This window comes from Salvia splendens, chromosome 21, assembly GCF_004379255.2.
Source record: "Salvia splendens isolate huo1 chromosome 21, SspV2, whole genome shotgun sequence".
Classification (NCBI taxonomy): Eukaryota; Viridiplantae; Streptophyta; class Magnoliopsida; order Lamiales; family Lamiaceae; genus Salvia; species Salvia splendens.
This window is the reverse complement of record NC_056052.1, coordinates 20311857-20331984: the sequence shown is the minus strand read 5'-3', so window position 1 is coordinate 20331984 and position 20128 is coordinate 20311857. Positions and strand designations below refer to the sequence as shown.

The 20128-nt window shown below is 38.8% G+C and overlaps 2 protein-coding genes across 3 annotated transcripts; both read right to left on the bottom strand.

Annotated features, from left to right (window-relative positions):
• Positions 1-1826: 1826 nt before the first annotated feature.
• On the bottom strand, positions 1827-2621 carry LOC121784359 (glutathione S-transferase T3-like). Its single transcript, XM_042182509.1, has one exon. It carries the CDS (start codon positions 2619-2621, stop codon positions 1827-1829), a length of 795 nt encoding a protein of 264 aa, XP_042038443.1.
• A 4413-nt stretch (positions 2622-7034) lies between these two features.
• LOC121783620 (3-oxoacyl-[acyl-carrier-protein] synthase II, chloroplastic) lies at positions 7035-13894 on the bottom strand. 2 transcript variants are annotated; one of them, XM_042181747.1, is made up of 13 exons: positions 13324-13894; positions 12421-12626; positions 12143-12346; positions 11611-11721; positions 11423-11518; positions 11227-11272; positions 11074-11153; positions 10591-10659; positions 10403-10487; positions 8785-8939; positions 8615-8695; positions 7908-7967; positions 7035-7679 (listed from the first exon to the last, which is right to left on the bottom strand). In XM_042181747.1, the coding sequence occupies exons 1-13, from the start codon at positions 13631-13633 to the stop codon at positions 7566-7568; spliced, it is 1617 nt and encodes a 538-aa protein (XP_042037681.1). In that variant the 5' UTR covers positions 13634-13894; the 3' UTR covers positions 7035-7565. The 2 variants fall into 2 exon arrangements, with proteins under 2 accessions (XP_042037681.1, XP_042037683.1); XM_042181749.1 differs by lacking the exon at positions 13324-13894 and adding an exon at positions 12743-13115.
• Between the last annotated feature and the right edge of the window lie 6234 nt (positions 13895-20128).

Below are 20128 nucleotides of genomic sequence, written 5' to 3'. Positions count from 1 at the left end.
TAGTCTTTAATAGTAGCAATTAAAATCATGAATTTTAGCTACTTTATGATATTTTCTATGAATTTTAAAAATACTAGCGAATTATATCAAAACAAATTTACGGTTGTTCAATTTTTTCAGTACAACCTGAATCTGCTAATTTCCTGCCAAATGACAACATGGAAATTGGAAAGTCGATAAATCTGTGTGTAGACGTCGGTTTTTTATTAAAAAGAAAAAGAAAAAAAAAGCGAGGGCATTTTTTTGTAAAAAAATAAAATCAAATACATTTAATCCCACATGCACAATAAAATACAATTAATTCAAAATTTAAAAAATGAAACTTTCACACATTCTTATCGCCATTTTAATCTGTCTTCGTAGCTCAAGCAAAATGCCCAGAACTAGAATATGGGCACCACCGCATCCATGAACACGTAAGATGACAATGATTGTCTTTATGGGGCTAAAAAGGATAGATCGAACCATTGTTGGAGAAGGAAATTTTAGTGTAAAATTTTGCAGTCCAAGACGAAAACTAGCAGGAACACAAGAAAGAAGAAAAGAATAGTCGTAATGCACATCAGACTTCCACGAATGCAGAAAGAAATCCAAATCCACACTGACTCAGACCTACTCTCATGCCATATTAGAAATAGGTCATTCGTCACCTTAAAAGGCTTAATAAGGAAGAGAGTTATTGAATAGTTCTTTTGTTCTTTCGTGTGCGTGTAAATATCGTCGACTGATAAAGTAGACTCAATAGACCTATCCACGAACGTGCAAGAGCATGAGAAATACGTGAACTGATCAAGTAGATGTGCTCTATAGACCTATCCACGTGCCATTGAACACGTAATCCAAGCGTTTTCAAAACCTTAACCCACAAACGACTAATTAGCACATGGAAGTAAGGGTCGAATCTCACAAGGATATGAGATTATAAGCATGTGTAAGGATATTTTGGAAGAGTTTGACTGCTAGTGGGTTAAGAATTAACTACTTGACTGAGATGGAAAACAAAGGATTCTACCTAGACTGATCAGTCTAACTGGGAATACGTGAAAGCATGAATAAAGTCACTAAACGTGAAAGCATGAATAAAATAGGCCAACATCGACATAGAGGAGAATGTGTTAATCAAACGCCAAAGTTTAACTGAAAAATTTATATTTCCTTCGCCCAATAAAAGTAAAAGTTTTAGGATATCACATATTTTAATATACAATTGGTAAGTATAAGAGTGATAGAAAAAAATAATTAGAGTATTGCTAATAGAGAATGAAGTCTACCTCATTACAGTAGGTCTCCTTGTCTCAATCCTCCCTGTAGATGAAAAGGCAATGTGAGCGAACCATTGACTAAGAGCATACACTATAGGCGGCCTTCCCCAATAGCCTTGCCCCAATTTTTTGTCCACAGCCCCAATTTTTTGTTTCCGCCATTATAGGCGGACACTTCCAATAGCCCCGAAATTTTATAACCAATTTTCATTTTAATTTTTTCATTTTGTTTTTAAATCAGCGGAATTGAAATAATTATGAAACGAGTTAATTGAGACCGAATATTCGTTGTATTTGTAAATGTAAAATTATACAACGAACATCCAAAAAAAATACAAATAAAAACGCCGCCACCGTCTAATCGGTGGCGGAGTCCGATTCCTCCTCTTCTCCGTCTCCTTCTCCGTCGCCCTGGCTGCCGCCGGCCGCCGCAGCCCCAGGACCATCATCAGCCACGTACAGACGGCGCTGCAGCCGACGTATGAGGTCGGAGTATATATTCTTGATGTACGGGTCGGTTGCGGCCTCGAATTTGCTGCAGACTTCATGCAATTCGTGTGTCAACTACACATATACGTTATCCCTCAAGACCTCGGTTACTCTTGACGACGGCATAGGCGCAGGTTGCGGGGCACGCGATCCAGACGCTGCCGACGATCGGCGGGAGGAACTGCCAGCTTCTCTAGCGCGTCGGATAGAGGCACGTTGTCCCGGAGGGCGGGAGCGCCTAGAGTGTGTGGAGGATGGCTCTTCGGCTTGCTCTTCGTTCAGGTCGAACGATTGCGAGCCGCTGCCACTGTTGTAGTCCCCGACAATGTTGTGTCTTGTCCGCTTCAGCGCCGGAGCCTGCTCTTGCGCACAGATGGCCTTGAATTTCGGGCAGTCCTCGAGAACTAGATACTCCTCCCACATTGTGAACTTGGGATAGCCCAGCGAGTTGTATTGGCTCACCGAAAGTGCTTTCACGTCAGCCTCGCTTCGGCCACTCTCCGCATGGAGCAGGTTGTTCTGGTATATGCCCGCAAACCGCCGGGTGGGCGGCAGAATCCTAGACCACTTCTTGCGGAACTGTTCCGCGTCACGCGATCTGGCACCGCGAGGTTTGAAGTCGTTGTAGGCCGCAACGACGTGCTTCCAAAAGCTCAACGTGTTCTGATCGGTGCCCAATATGGGGTCGGATGTGGCGGCATCCCACGCCCTCGCCACAGCAACGGACTCCTCCTTGGTGTAGTGCCTTTTGCCGTCCGGCTGGAAGTGAGTTGCTGGAAGCTCTGCCAGTCGCGGACCCGACACCGCTGCCCGATCCGCCGGCCCCGCTGCCCGATCCGCCGGCCCCGCTGACATTGCCCGATCCGCCATGGCGACGGCCGCCGCCACCGCCACCGGACCCCTTTCCTCTCGTCGCAACGGGCATATCCGGTACGCCGGAACTAAGTAGATTGAACATCATATCCAGTGCGTCTTGATCTGCCTGCGTGAAAGGAGAGCTGCTGGATTGGAAAGGGGTCTCCGGTGAAGGGCGTCGAGGTTGGGTCTGTAATCTCCAAACTCCGAGCGGCTCAGATTCCTCTGAAAAGGTTGGGGCGTTGGACTCGAAGACCTCCACAGCTGAGATGGTGGAGGAGTTGGACTCGATGCCCATGGCGGGGGAGATTGATTCCAACTCCATGGCTGGGACGGAGAGCCGCCATATCTCGACGGCTGAGAAGGATAGCCGTCATATCCCGACGGCTGAGAAGGATAGCCGCCATATCCCGACGGCTGGGAAGGATTGCCGCCATAGCCCTCATCGTGTGAGCCGGGTGATTCGTCGTCTCCACCTTGCATTTTAGAGAGTGAAAGTGTAGATAGTGAATGAAAGGAGAGTGTGTGAAAATGGTGAAAATGGAGGGTGGAGGAGTGGTATTTATAGGAAAAATTTTCGAAAAAAAAAATCGAGGGGGCTAAGGTGCACTTGCCGTTGCCCCACTATAGACCGGCGCGCCTATCCCCCACCGCCCCGTCCTCGCCCCCTATCCGCCGCTACCTCGTCCGCCCCACTCTGAATCGTCCGCCCCGGGCGCGGACGTTCCGCCCAATATAGATCGCCCCCTCCGAGCCATCCGCCCCCTTTCTCCTATAGTGGATGCTCTAATATCGACAGAGGCTATATGGATACATTGCATAATCCAGGCTGTCCATTTCTTTCTGAAACTCATGCCAAAAAGAGCATTTCCAAGGAAAAGGGTAAATGGAGAGATAAAGAGACATAACTATCATATTTACCTCTTCTTCATAAAAATTTATTCTCCCAGGGAAGAAGTATTTGAGAAGGTATTATACCTTCTTTAATTTTGAGAATGTATATTTACCTCTTCTTGAGTTTCTATTTTAAAGGAGTAATCCAAAATAGAAGTAATTGTTATTTTTAAAAAACAGAAGGAGTATATCGGGAACAAGATAGTAATTCACAGCCATACGTTCTTGCTATCTCAATTTAGAGCACTTTGTTAAGTTATTATATTCATCAAACATACGGAAAATTAAATAATCACAATGTTTATGTTATAAGAAATTGAGTCTGTCTGACTGATTTGGGACTAGAAGATACTAGTAAATATTGTTGGATGGCTTGAAAGATTAAACTATTAATTAGACCTAAACTATTGAAACTCCCAGTCAAAGACTCAACCTTGTGATTCCATTCTATTTTTGAGATCCTTTGATATGAAAGTCAATGAAAAATTCTTCAATAGTTATCTATCAAATTCAAGAAAGAAAATATAGACATAGTAATAAAATACAAAAATAATCAAAATATTCGAATCATTGCCGTCTTAGATAATATTGACAGTTTCAATGTGTAAATTTGAAAACTGAAAACATTCATCTTTACATATCATTGAAAATATGTGCTGTAAAATTCTTTATGGGAGGGCATTTCATTTTGTTGCAAAGTTGCAACAATCATGCATCTATGATTTAATTTGCTCTATTTAATTTTCTTAAAAAACTAGTAGCTAACTATTAGTCAAATCTATCACCTGTAAATTATTTGAAGTTTGTTGGAGTAAGTAGAGTTTGCATCCTCGTATTGTTAATTTGTTTAATTAACAAAGATGGGCTGGAAAAACTATTGAATAGCAGTATGAGTATAATATTTCATTTATTGCATCTGAAAATTTGGTGTATAATTTTATATAATCTGAAATTAAATAAGACACACTTATCAGAGATTAATGGATCTAAGAGCATCCAAATCCGTGCTCTTACAGCAAGCACGGATGTGGACCCGACCCCACTTTTTCTGCCTGCTCTTAGGCAAGAGCACAACACTCACATCCGTGCTCTTCCGCAAGGACGAGCACAAGGGTCCCATAATTCTATTATTCAATGTAAATAAAAACATTTTCACAAAATTAAAATTCATTAAAAATACCCGGAATAATATTACAAATTACAATAAAATTAAAAATTACATAATTAAATTCCTAAAAAATAAAAATTACATAATTAAAATCCTAAAAATGAAAATTACATAATTAAACTACTAAAAAATAAAAATTACACAATTTAAGCGTAAAAATGTCCCCGGTGAAGACTAATTATCGTCCAGCAATACCCCCAACGTTCTTAGGAGACCCTGTATCATCGCCACATGCGATCGAAGTTGCTCGGGGGTCATATTTGACCTATCGGCCAAATTGAGTTGGGCCAAAACCCCCCACAAGGTTGAGGTGGCACATAAGGAGAGGGAGCGGGGGCGGATGGAGTCGCGGCGCGACGGCGTTTGGCCGCCGCCTTCTTCCTTCCTTGCAGTCGGCGTTGGGAACCGCTCGGGCCGGCGTCGGGGCTACCCAAGTTAGCTCCGGCAAGTTGGCTAGCCACGTCTTCGGAGCTTGATCGTTTGAGGTACTTGAACGGCTTGTAGTTCATGGATTGGTAGGTCGACAAGGCGCAACTGATGATGTCGACCTCGCTCAGGCCGCTCCCCGCCGACCGCTCTTCCTGGAGGTAATACCCCTGGAACTTTTGGATTTCTTCGTTGGCTCTGTATATGGCGTTGCGCACCATACTCTCGTTGCGCACCATACTCTCGTTGCGCTCGATTCTTCAAACTGGCCGGTTTTCATTGTACCGGCGACAGATGCGCCACCAATAATGATCGCCGCATTGGTTCGTGCCAATCTCCGAATCTTCGGAGATTGACAAGAACGCTTAGAACAATTGCTCCATCTCCGCCGGAGTGTACGGTGTGCGGACACCGCGAGTAGGAGGAGTCCGAGTTTGGGAGGGGCCGCTTGACCTCGCTCTAGGCTCGGGTGTCCACCCGTATTTCCCTTCGGGGGGCATCTTGGTCATCGATCGGGTAAGGCCGGTAGCCACCCGGAACTTCCGAACCTTGGGTTTAAGGAGGGGCCGAATATTCCATTTCCTGACTAGGAAACGGTTGTGAACCGAACCAATCGGGGTTCCAACCGTGGGAGCCCGGGGGGTGATCGCCGTGGCCGGACATTGTTTTGTTGTAAGAGTAAGAGTGAATGAAAGATTGGATGAGAATTGAGAATGGAAATGAGAGAATTTGGATGATAATTGTGTAGTGTGGTGTGAATTTTTAGTGTGGAAGTGGGGGTATTTATAGATGAAAATGTGTATTTTTGGGGAAAAAAATTGAAAAATAAATTAAAAGTGGATAGAAAACGGATATAATTTTTTGGGAAGTGGGAAAATATATATATTTTATTTTTAATCAGATTTTTTAATTAAAATTTGATTTTTTTTAAAAAATTAAATTAAATTGCCAACGGCTATGTCGTTGGCCAATCACACGCTGCCACGTCGCCTGCTCGCTGGCACGGACGTACGGACAGCGTCTCCGTGCCGCTGGCACGGACGGACAGACGGACGGACGTCGTCCTGCTCGCCGTTGTGGATGCTCTAAGTTCACTTTTAGGACCAAAAGACAAAATCTATCTCATTATTTTGATTATTATTATGCTTGTTATGCTTGTCATGTTGTTAATCTACTATTCTTTTTTGTTGAGAAATATTTTGTACTGTCGCAATCTCATTCTTATCATCCCTTCCGTGTTGCAAATTTAGTTTGAAAAATAGTACGTGCGAGTTTTACACTCATCCAATTGTCTCGCAACGTTTATGCATTCTTGCAAAGTTTCAAGTTTATAAAAAACTTTCAAGGAAAACGTGCGGTTAATGTCACATTTTTTTACATAAATTGTTATCGTTTACAGAATAAAAGGATGTGGTTATTGTTAGTAGGAGTAACTTTGTTACTTTTGAGAATATTTTTGTACAAAAATTAAAATACAGCAGCGCCAACTAAAGTGATTTGGAATACTATGCTAAATAGGAATATCTTAACCCTATTAATGGCACTTTGTTCAAAATTTCGAATTCATAATCAAAATTACATAAGTAGACATTTATCCCTTTCATCACATGAGAATTTTACTTGATCGTAATATGTAAAATACAATAAATTGTGTGAAACATATCACAGATTGTCATAGGTAAATCTGAACATTTCATAGTTGTTTATCATACTTCAATTTCATATTTTGTCTCATACATTTGTATATAAAATATACAAAAAATTATTAATATTTGTAATATGTAATCCATTGTTCGATATGATACTTTAGAAATTATTTAATTATAACTATGATTTGTATTACATGTATCACGACATATGCAATATTTCAAGCTTTTGATTTGTCAAAAACCGTCTATTTTATACCAAACAAATATTAAGTGTTGTAGGTACATCATACATTATTTATAATAAACCATACCAGATTCGAAAAACCTTAATTTCAGTTCACAATATATCATAGCTTATACACATTTGAAGCAAATCAATATCAAAACTTTATGTTACACCACAACTCAGGTTTTTGCCAATGGTCTAAACAAGTATCAGAAATAATCAAATTTTCGAATCGGCTTTAATCCCATTCTAGCACAAAAAAGGCTGAACAAAAACACTGCAGAGATGATCCCCTCAGTCGCAAGGCAAACGACTGACATAATTCGACAAAACACAACACTGCCTCTGCCAATGAATTGACCTAAACTTTTCATCTGGCACAGAGAGTAAGGTTGCTCTCCTCTAGCAGGAACATTCATCACAGGAAAGAAACAGACTCGAAAGAGATGCTAATTACTAAGGAATGTGCCTAGCTTATCACTGAAAATAAATGTGGTATGCCTCAAGAGTTGTCTTGTGCGCCTTTTTCCTAGTAAAATCTTGAGACATGTACCTCTTGCATCATTCTCATCCCGATACAAGCAAAAAAAAATCTACTAGTACGGAGCAAACAAAATCGATGAGTTATGACCACCAAATCCAAACGAATTAGATAATGCCACTTTAATGTCGAGTCTTTCTTTTGTTGGTCCCACTAGCACATTTGCATCCTGGATCATGAGTGGCCTTTGTTAACATATGAGGAGATACATTCTTGTCTATTGACAAACATCACAAGGATTGACTATTTCATTTCAGTAGATTAATAAGCAGATATACAATCTTGGGTTAATCTGATTAAAAGGTCAAATAAATTTCTGGTTGCAGTGCAGGAATGTTCGACAGAGTATACTATTAATGATCTCATACAAAATTTATAAGGGACAGAAAATTCATACCACACCATCATCAGGATTTTCAAGATTGATATTTGGATGAACCCAGCCAGTTCGAATTGCCTATAAGAAAACAAGGATTATAATTCAATAATGGATTATAACTCCAGATGTTCATGAGTACGTGAATTCAGTTGGCCAATAAATCCAAATGAATATCGCTAAATATCACGTAAGTGGCTAAGTGCAAGTGGTGGTTGTATCAGCTTAGAATCCAGATGCTCTCCATCCCAACAGAGTAAAACCTTTTAGGTGAAGATGTTAATCTTTGTACTAAAAATGATTTATAAGAGGTAACTGAGGTAGTCAAAGTCATTCTTCATCCCACGCAAAAACTCAATTCCTCACTTTCTACTACGAAGTTATAAATTGAGCACCTTAATCCTTGAAAAAAAAGCCTTTTTCTGCATTTCTTGATTTAAATTACTAGAAAATCCATTTCCCGCATATAATGTTAAGAAAGCCAAGTCCCACCCAATCACCCACTTGGTAAAAGGAGATGTTCAGTCAGGAAAAGAAATTTGTAAAAATATACAATAGCAATAGCTCCTACAGTCCTACTACAATACTGCTTGAACAATTATCAATAAGACATCACAAAGTCAAAATTTTCTATGCACAGATCTTTATGAGGATTACTGCAAATGGATATATCAAAGTTATGCTGAATATTCAGAACCGTCTTCAAAAAAATTAAAAATTTAAGGCACCTGGACGGTTGCGACAGCCTCAACGGCACCAGCTGCTCCTAGTAGGTGCCCGATCATGGATTTTGTGGAGTTCACTTTCAACTAAAATAAATTAGGATTAGCCTCAATCTATACAAACACCTTGAAATAATCCTCAGTAGATGAAAAAGAGTTTGAGTTAATGAGGAGACCTCTGGATTCTGGCCAAAACAATGAAAAAGAGCCTGATACTCCTTAAGATCACCAGCTGGAGTCGAAGTCGCATGTGCATTTATATAATTTACATCTTCTTTAGAAACTCCTGATTGAGCCAAAGCCTTCTCTAAGCATAAAATGACACCAGTTCCTGCTCGTAGGTAAGGTCAGGAAGTCAAAACACATGGCAGCAGGCACAAATATATTCAGAAGCCTACACTACTTTTAATTTGTTTACTACAGAAGTTGAACTTGATAAGAACAGCTCAACATCAGATAACTATTAGGACCAATATGTAATGCCTGTTCTGCATACATCAAATACATAACTATCGCAATATCTAGACTGTTCCAAATCATCAGATAATGGAATAAACTGGATGAAAATCTTGTAATTATCCATCCCAAAGATGTTAGGGAATGCTTCTGCATTATCATTACAAATAATTTAATTGCTGCATTTGGTGGTCCCAATGTATCGTCTTTGATATTATATTGGTCAAATATGGACTGAGCAGTAAATATGGAACAGACCAAAGTTAAGAAATCAGTTCCAGAAAGTGGCCAGAGAAGGGGCATGCCATACAGGTTTTATTGATGTAAATATCATGTCAAAATTTATAAAAGTAAATTTTCTCATGCATATCCTATGGATAAATGAAAAATCAATTACAACTACAGAATTAAGACAGTACAGTGGAAATTTACAGGCTGCATATTCCTTGATAAAATTAGCATGGTGACAATCAACCATAACTAGAACTGCAGTAAGTTCTTAGTTATTTGGTGAACGAAAATGTGTTGGTCACTTGATCTCTCTATAGAAATTGCTCAAATCGTAGAACTAGCAAAGTGGCAATGCAGTTAACCAAAGATCACATATCCAAACATCTTCTTTTAAGTTTTTTGTAGTACATTTTGGCAATCTTAAGGGAGCATTGAAGGGACGGTATAGCTTGTTTCTCTAGACTGTAAGAACAAATAAATATCATTTGGGTACACATTGGCCAGAAAGAGAACCAGAGTTTCGCTATGGGTATGATAGGAACTTAAGAAGCAACCAAACAATTCAAAATGCTTCGGTTATAAGTCTTTTTATATTTTTGTGTTTGTTTATTCTTTAAAAACTTCAATCAAAATCATAACGCCTTAGCTCCTACAACAAACATACAAGTAACTCTTCCAAGAACAAATTTATATGCAATGTCTATATTATTACTACTGCAAGTTATGATTATTTGCAATATTTAATACCTCAGAATTGAACTTTCCAGGAAAATCCATTATGTCATTATAAAGGAATTAAATTAAGAAATTCTTACAATTTGTTATGGAGTACTAAATTAGCTCCTAGTTTTAAAAGGTTACTTCACTTATGCTGGAAGTAGTTGAAAATGAGGAAAATCTTGCACGAAAAGTTAAAACAAAAAATATTGACTTTATGGTTGCTATTATGCGCACTTTGTTCAGGGATTCAGTCAATCGTTTCAACAGATTGCAGCTAATTACCAAGAGAGTTCACAGTTCACCTCCTTTCTATGACAGTCTTACTCATTGAATTTACTTCTCTTCTCACAAAATAATTTGGACAACTTAAAGTAAATCAAGGGGTACCTTGTGGGTGAGGCTCTGTCATGTGATAAGCATCAGAAGTGAAGCTTCCTCCGAGAAACTCAGCATAGATAGTTGCACCTCTACTCTACTCATCCATTAATGGTTTGACATGTAATTGTCTGAATATTATTACCAACCCAACACAAAAATTTCCGGCATATATTGTAAGAGTAACAGTTTTAAAAAACCTTGGCATGTTCAAGTTCTTCCAAGAGCAGTACTCCGGCACCTTCTCCCATAACAAATCCATCACGACTCTGTCAAAGATAACACATAAATTAAATACTGAATAGCTCTTATTCTGCTACCAGCATACTGCAGGATTGTAAGTTAAACGCTTGGTTGAACTGAGATAATAAATATTGAAATATTAAATTTGGTCAAACCAAAGTTCTCTCAAAGTAATAATTATACAACTACCACAAGACCATGCCAGTACACATAAGTTGTTACAAAAAAGCTACAGTGGCATCAACTATCAAGGCAGTAAAAATTTATCTTACAAAGAAATGAAGATAGAGTAATCAAAAGTACAGCAAATGTAGCAACATGAGCATGGGGAGACTTGAAATTTTTAAACATTAAAATGAAACATAAGATCCTGATTTTTAGGTGATGTTTACTATCAAACTTATGCACATATGATACGGATAAAATGAACAGAACATTACACTATCCCAGGGGCGCGAGGCTCTAGTTGGATCACCATTTCGTTGTGATAATGCTCTGCATGCAACAAAGCCTCCCAAGCCTAAACCAGAGTTTATGGTTGAGACATTAAAAAGTCAAATTTGAAATTTGTGAACAAGAGAAAGGATAGTCACCTATTGGTATAATTGCTGCATCTGAGCCACCACAAAGCATCATGTCCTGAAAAATATCAAACAATTATCAGAATCAGGCAAGGAGAAAGATAGAATTCACTATCTTTGGAAATATTCCCATCCGTTCACCGAAGAATTGGTGCATACAAACAGAAACCACTAGCCTGGATCTTGAAAGAGGAACCAATTGACTTACAGCTTCACCTCTGATGATGTGGTTAGCAGCATTTAGTATGCAGAAATTACTTGTTGCACAAGCAGTAGATATTGAGTAGTTTGGACCCATCCATCCCTGTATTAATTAAGTGCTAGATGATGTCATGAGTTATGCATTATCCAAATTCCAAACCACCACTGTTAAAAAAAAGAAGGCATTTATTTAACCAGATCCATGGCAAGCATAGCAGAACCCATGTTGGTAGTTGCAAAAGGAACGCAAAATGGATTCATCTTCCTATATGAGATCCTCAATGCTTCAATTGCATCATAAAAAACCTGTACAAATACCAAACCTATTGAGAGAGGAGGCAAACTGTAAATATCATGACCAAAACTATAGGACAGAATATCTATCTTCCAAGTCTTAAGCATGTAGATCATTATGGTGAAACTGTAAGGAGCTATTGAAGGTGCAGAACTCAAGAAAAATACCCCACCAGACCAAATATGACATTCTAATTTTTATAATTTCATTTGATGAAAAATAAAGTTTACAAAAGATTCCAATCTGTTATCTCAAGAAGAAATGGCATGCGAACCAGATACCGGAAAATTGGATTTTAACTGAAAAGCCAGAAAGCCAATATGAGAAGCAAGCAAAGTAATTCTAGTAATATTTCTAGCTTGGCGCCCAGCAAAAGTTAATGCCCAGCCACTTTCTTTATTCAATATTAAGCAAATGGAAAAATAAACATACTTGCATTCCACCCATAGCAGAGCCAATTAGAACACCACATTTTGTTTTATTCAGTTCATCCATGAGATCCTCTGTAATTCCTCCATCAGCCAATGCCTTTTTGCCTGCTGTCAGCATGTAAAGCATGAACTTGTCCATTCTCTTTGAAAGTTTAGGTATAACCCAGCCATCTGTTGAGAATGACTTGATTTCTCCAGCAATTCTCTGCAATTGAAACCCTTAATAACAAAATCTAACTGTCCTGAAGCGATGAAAATGAGATATAGCTCAAGACATACGGTTGGAAACTTCGAGCAATCAAAAGCCTCTATCTCACTAATTCCACTGACTCCATCAAGAAGATTATTATAGAAGATATCTGGATCACTACCAAGCGGTGTCTCCACACCCATACCTGTCACGACCACTCGCCGTTGCTTGATTGGAGGCTTTTTACTGAGTGAAACTTCAATGGCCGGACTTACAGCTACTGCCTTTGTTTCTCCTGTATTTCACATGCAAATAACAAAAATTAATACAATATTCGTATATGTATGTATATATCTACTGATAGTACTACAGAGTATAAAAGAGCATAACTACTGAAAGTGTTTAGCATACACTAAAATGAATAAAATTAAATGTCCGCAATAAGATGAACTGCACATTGACCCATAGCTGTCAATTTCTCAGCGAAGCTGGAATTGCAGGGATGAGAACGAGAAGGCGACAACATGCAAATTGGCAAGCATAATTGAACCCAACCGCACCAACCAACCACCACCAAAACAAAATAATTTACACTTCAGACACAGAAAGTAGGTTAGCTTCACTCGTATTAGTGAGGTTAGAGCAACAACTACACCACAATGAGAGCCACCAGCTGCAATGAAGTTGATATCAGATGTATGCAATGAATAATAGAGAAAAAACATAATACAAACTTCCAGTTTATCCGTCCAAAGCTAAAGTCCAAAACTAAGAAGTGATTGAAATGAATCCCCCCACAGGATGATGATTAGGCCATTGAAAATAAATTGGGGGAAAATAGGTATATCAGCTCAAAATTTAATAAAACCCATGGAGAACCACAAATAAATCAGAATAATAATCCAAACATGAGCAAACACTTGACAAAATCAGAAAACAAAACACACAATACAGACGCGAAAACAAAATAATAATGAGCAAAAACACTGCACCAGAATGGGCGGAGGAACGGAGTAATTTCCGGCGGGCGCGCTGCATTAAAACATTCCTCGATTCGAAGCCGAAGAAACATTCGTGAGATTTATCCAAGTGGTGGCGGGGCTCTAAGGCGAGAGAGGAATTCACGAGATTCCCAATGCGCGGCGCGCATTTGGCGAGAATCATGCTGCGCCGGTGGGCGGCGCATTTCATTGGGCGGCGGCGTGAGTTAGACGACGTCGTCGATAGAGCAGAAACGCCGGATTCTCTGTCGCACATGCATGCGGCCATTAGCCAAGAGCACATCGCCGATGACGCCGCCATCGAAATCCGCTCTCAGCCAAGACTAGACCTCTATACGGAATCTATGGCTGTATATTTATGATTTATCTCCTGTATCAATCTGTAGTAAGCATACAGTAGCTACTTTGTATTTATGGAGAAGAGGTTGAGGTCAATTTTGCTCTCTCTTATGTACTAGCACGTAGAGTGAGGTTGGATTGCAATGACGCTGGTGAAACAAACGAGAGGGCGGTTTTCATTGATTGAATCTGACGAGAGAGAGAGCAGCAGCAGAGAGGGAGGGAGGGAGGGAGGGGACCGAATTGTTCTTATTAGTATATTCTATTTTTATTTCCATCCAAATTAAAAACTTAAATATTTTCATTGTAAAAATTAAAAACAACACTTCGTCGGGTTTCCTCGACTTTAAGTTGGTGCGGAGTTGAGCAATCATATTGTTATGCACTTCTAGAACCAATTCAGACATCGTTGAGTTATGTTCCTCCATCAAACTCTCCAATTGCCGGAATTTGAGAGTTTTGTTAAATTTGTTCATTGCAAAAGCAACCTTATCTAAGAGTCGAGAGGCGGGTGCGGTTGGGGTCGGTTTAGTGCTCAAAGATGTAAGATCCTTCTTCGTCGCTTTAGTCCCCATAGGATGGCTCTGAATGTTGAGAGATGAAACGTAGTTGGCATAGTTGGCGGGTTCCTCCACAGTCGTGTTCAGGTCGATAAACTCACCTCCCTCACTTGTCAAGTAGTCGCAATTGGCTGAGACTTTGATCTTCTTCGGTGTGTCACATCCAGCCTCAAATTCCACCACTGAATTTGGGGCTCCTATGAAAAAGTGGTCGAATGTCCTCGAACTTGAAAAATCCTTTTCTCTTCCTCAAAGAAGAGATTCTTTGATTTATGGACAATGTCGATAAAACTATGGTAGCTAGAGCATATTTCTGGTTGTTCCCACGACTTTAGTGAAGTGCATCATGTCATTCTACACCAAGGACCAGTACTTCCATAATAGTCATAATCACATAAAAGTGCTCATCTCAGGCTGCTCGTGTTGTACTTCTTGGAAACCTGGTTCTAAAACATCCTGAACTTTTTGATTGTTTCTGATGATGGTTTCGAACAACAATGCTTTCCTTTTAGAATAGAATGAGAAACCAAAAAATGGATGAGTTTGGTGCAGGATATGTGAGTATATAATGAGTTTTGAATTTGAAATTAAATATTCAATACGTCTCATTTTAGTTGAGGTATTTTTTTAGCATGAAGATTAAGAATGACTTTTTAGAAGTTAAATGGAAAGAAAATGAAGTAAGAGAGAGAAAGAAAGAGTAAGAGATAAGAGAATAAAGTTTTTACCTTGAAAAGAAACTATTAGACTATCTTTGGATGGCCTAAAAAAAATACGATTAGACTACCGTGTGAACAGTGGCGGCCTAAAGATGGTCATGGGGGACCCATGGAATCCCCAACCATTTTACAAATAACTATGCATTATCTATATTAACAATAGTGCTAAATAACTAAGTAGCACAGGTGGCTTGTTCTCAACCATGACAAATAATTGACGAGCGATCGATTTTCAGCAAAACCAATCCCGTGATTTAAGGGTTTATTTTATTTTTTTTAAAAACTCTTTTTCGACAAAGTTGTTTTTTTACGTTGGCGTTGCATCTATCAACAATCACTTTACACATATCTCTATCGATCTCACTATAAAGTCATGCGTCCGCCACTGCGTGTGAATGAGGGAATATTAAATTAAATTTTAGACCCTCGTACCTCATCCCACCCTGGCGGTGCAGTGTCGCGCACGCAACAGGCGGCACGTTCTGTCCCGCACCAGTAGCCATTCTGACGTCCTCCACCACATTGCAAACCAACTCAGTGGTCCACCGATAAGTGAACGGAAGACAAGGAGCCGCTCAGCGGTCTGCTGAACTATAGCTTGGTAATTTTCTCTTTTTAATTTTTACTGTACTATTCTCCTCTATTGTACTGTATCAAAAATGTATACACACTTGCAAAGAATTTTATACTATGATAATCATTTTTAAGGCAAGGGAATTATTAAGTCTTCCTTCTTGAGCGATGATTTTTTATGATAATAATATTCATACTCATACATCACATAATCAAATCATCATACTCATACATCGCATAATCAACTACTATTATGATATCGAGTATCTCGGGTCAATACATGGACAAAGGATACATTTTATACTGGTATACAATTATCGTAAGGATACAATTTATACTGGTATAGAATTTTCTATCCGTCTAATAAAATTAGATATTTTTTAAATTTTAATCCATCTTATAAAAAATAGTCCAATATAAATTTTTGGGTAAAATTTTCACTATAACGAGGTACACTTAACAATATACTCACCAATTATACTATTAATCTATAATATCCTAAAATTTTAATTGGACTAAGGGCACCCGCAATGGGGCGCCCGATGGCACGCCCTATGGAGTCCATCGTCCTCGGGCGCGGACGATACCCCCATTGTGGGTGCCCGCCATCGTCCGTCCCCTTCGTCCGCGGCCGATTCATAAGGCGCGCCCTATGTCGCGGACGATATCCTATATTAATAGGACAAAACAATAGTCACAAGAGGTACAGTTCAATTATAATAATAGGAGTATATTTAAACTGAAGTGTACTTTTAGAAATGCATAAATATTTATTTAATTACATTTAATTAGTTGTACAGACGTATACAAAGTTTTGCATTCAATAATGAATAATATTTTCAATATTTAAGTTATGGCAAATAAATTGTGTGACTTTGGTAGTTATCATGTCAACTCGGTACTGACCCATTTAATAAAGTCTAATTTAAATTCAACTCAAAATTATTGCGGTTTTATTAGAGCAACAATAACTCTAACCTAATAAGGCTTGACTCAAACTCATTAACTTTGCGCGTGTTCGTGGCGGATTTCGAGTCTGTCGAAAAATTTCAGCTCTACTGTTAACGATATGATACAATTCAAGTTGACACGATACGATAACGATCTGAACCTAATATTACAGAATCAAAACTTAATAGCACATGTTAAAATCTGATATCATACCATTAAAACTTTATAAAGATTTAAATATAAATAATAAAAGGGATAACTACATAAATACGAATTGAACTTTGTTGGTCGCACATTTGCGGTCAACGAAAAAATTTATCATGAAAGGTCCTTGAACTTTGCGCTTAGCATGTTTGAAGTGTTTTTGCACTCTTTGATACTTTTTTCGAATCATAATACCCCTTATCCCATAAAAGACATGTTTGATCCTTTACAACATACCCTCTTTTTCTTCCATAAATGACATGTTTGATCCATTACAACATACCCTCTCTTTCTTCGTATTGTCTCATTAACATTCTTTATGTTGGAATCGTGCTTGGTCAAATGATTTTTGACTAATAATAAATGTTACAAGACATTTAATTTTGTGAAATTAAATGCAATAACATCGATCTACGTTCCGAGTAGATGACCGTAGTATATTCATTTTCTCAAATCCGATTCCCGGTGAGTGAGAAATAATATATTAAAGTTGGTCACAATAAAGCTAGAAATGAGCTATGTGAAAAGACTGAAGGATTAATTAACTAGGTGTTAATTATCCTACATCGGGGATGATAAACTTCTTTGATGAAGTATTTAATCAGATTAATTATCATGTGTAATAATTATCGTGGAATAAGACGGGTGATAGAGCCCACACTCGCGCACACGCGCGCGCCGCCGCCGCCCTCTCGCGACCCGCGACCCGCGCACCGTGCCCCGGGTGCCTGGTGCCTTGGATCTTGACAATTGGTCTTTGGGCTGTTCTTTGGAGCTGGTCGTTGAGCGTGGTTCGAGCATGGCCCACATAATGGCATCCATTGCATTCTACATAGAACATACACAAGCATCTTGCATACACGCTCTCTCCCTCTCTGCATAATCTTCCCCTTCGAAGGTCTGCCCCCGCCTTACTCCCGTTCGACGGAGCTCTGCTGCTAGCGGTGCTGCTACTTCAGATACGAAGCTATTTTATCTTTTGGGGACGACACGCCAAACCGTGAGCACTACCGAGGCGTATCTCGTCTTGCGGATAGAAAGTTTTCCATGTAATTTCCTTGTTTTATTTTCCATTGTAATTTCGCCCGGCAAGATTTGTATATCTCATTTCAACAACACTTTATTCCTTTCTCTTTCCTTTTTCATTTACGTCTAAATATCAATCACCATTGTTGCTTTTTTCAAGCTCAAGATTGGGGACGAGGATGATGTTCCAGTCGGAGAGAAGATTAGAGACGGTTTAATTCATTCCCAACGCTTTAGTTCATTGCTGCATTTGCAGAGATATGACGATTTTGGAAAGGGTTGGGGATGATTTTTGTGATGATTCACAACTTGAACTGCGACCGCCGGCCAACGTCTCCTTTCTCCATCTTCGTCTTCATATTCCTCTTACTCTATGCGCTAGTTTAAACCTTGTCCTGCACCGTGAGGGCTAACTACATATTCCATACAAAATGTTTTACCTTTGTTTCAATTTAGTACAAAAAGTATTAAATTTATATATTTCATACAAAAAATATTAAGTTTATATATTTCATACAAAAAGTTTACATTAGTGTTTTAAGTTAATACATTCCGTTAAATATTTTAAACATCGGTAGTTAGTATGTAATATGTCCAACTTATCAGCATAATAATAGAAAAAATAGAGATTTAATACAATTAATCACTCTAAAAAAATACTCCCTCCGTTTTTTTTTAAAATAGCAACTATTTATATTTTGGGTCGTTACTTAAAAATAGAAACTTTAGAATCTTTTTATTTATATACAAATTAAAATTTTTAATTCCTATACTTCCTCGGGTGTCTTCGACTTTAAGTTGGCGCGGAGTTAAGCAAACATGTCGTTGTGCACTTCTAGAACTAATTCAGACATTGCTGACTTATGTTTCTCCATCAAACTCTCCAATTGTCGTAGTTAAGAGAGTTTTAATAAATTTGTTCATTGCTAAAGCAACCTTATCTAGAGTCGAGAGGCGGGTGCGGTTGGAGTCGGTTTAGTGCTCAAAGATGTTGGATCCTTCTTCGTCGCTTTAGTCACCCATAGGACGGCTATAAGTGTTGAGAGATGAAACATAGTTGGCGGGTTCCTCCACAGTCGTGTTCATGTCGATAAACGCACCTCCCTCGCTTGTTGAGTAGTTGTCGTTGGCCAAGACTTTGGTCCTCTACGGTGTGTCACATTCAACCCCGAATCCCACCACTGAATTTAGGGCTCCATTGAAAAAGTGTCCAAATATCTTCGAACTTGAAAATCCTTTTCTCTTCCTCAAAGAAGAAATTCTTCGATTTATGGACAATGTCGATAAAACTATGGCAACTTGACCACATCTTCAGGTTGTTCCCACGATGTTAGTGAAGTGCGTCATGTCATTCTGCACCGGGACCAGTGCTTCCATAGTAGTCATTATCATGTTAAGTGTTCATCTCGGCATGCTTGTGTTGTACTTCTTGGCAACCAGGTTCCAAAACATCCTGTGGTTGTTTTTGATGATAGGGTCTTCCAACATGTCAATGCAGATGAGTGAAGGGGTTAGCAGCGAAAGCGTGCATACAAATAAATCAGATAACAAAGCGATCTATTTAGCAGATTATTTAGACAAATTCTATTCGCGCAATTATCACATGTATCATGCTCATAACTCAAATAAAATCATGCTTTAAGAATAATTGAAACCTAAAATATGCTTTTCTACGGATTAGCCATTTTACCTTGATGATTCTCCAAAGAATTGAAGATAGCTAGCGCCTTCTCCACGTGAAGATCTTGAGTACTAAACCACGGATCTTCTGACTGGTTCCCGGACTGTATGCTGATATTAGGGTGGGCTGATCTCACCAGAATACTAGGACTTAAATAAAGAAGACAGAAATTCTATCTCACGGAGAAGAGCTAAAGGAGAAAATTTCATCCTTCACAGTGTAGGAGAGGGGAACGAAAATTATGATTAAAATAAGTATATTTTCTATCTCCTTTATTCTCGTATTTATATTAAATCACATATTGGGCCCAAACAAGGATCTATGGAAGGTTTTGGATATGACCTCTCCCAATTAGCTTTTTACTAATTAAATTGAACCCACAATTCAATACGAGCTTGTATTGGAATATTACGAGCAGCCACTATAGAAGTAATATTGCACTACCCATCCAAATCCGAAATTATAAGTAATTCGGGTTTCCATTGTTTGTCATTTAATTTCCGCGCTTAAGATAGAAACATCCATTAATTAATTAGTGTCTGCTATAGACTTAATTAATTAACATCTTATTAATCCCAAGAGTGGACTCAGCAAGAAACGCTTATTTATTATTCATAGAGTAATCAAACTCCAATTAGCTAGGTTCCGAATAATAAAGCCTTATTTCGAGCTCCTCTTGAGGACGTTATCAAACGAGACCACCTCGCACACGATTCAATATAATAGCAATCCTAGCACCGCTA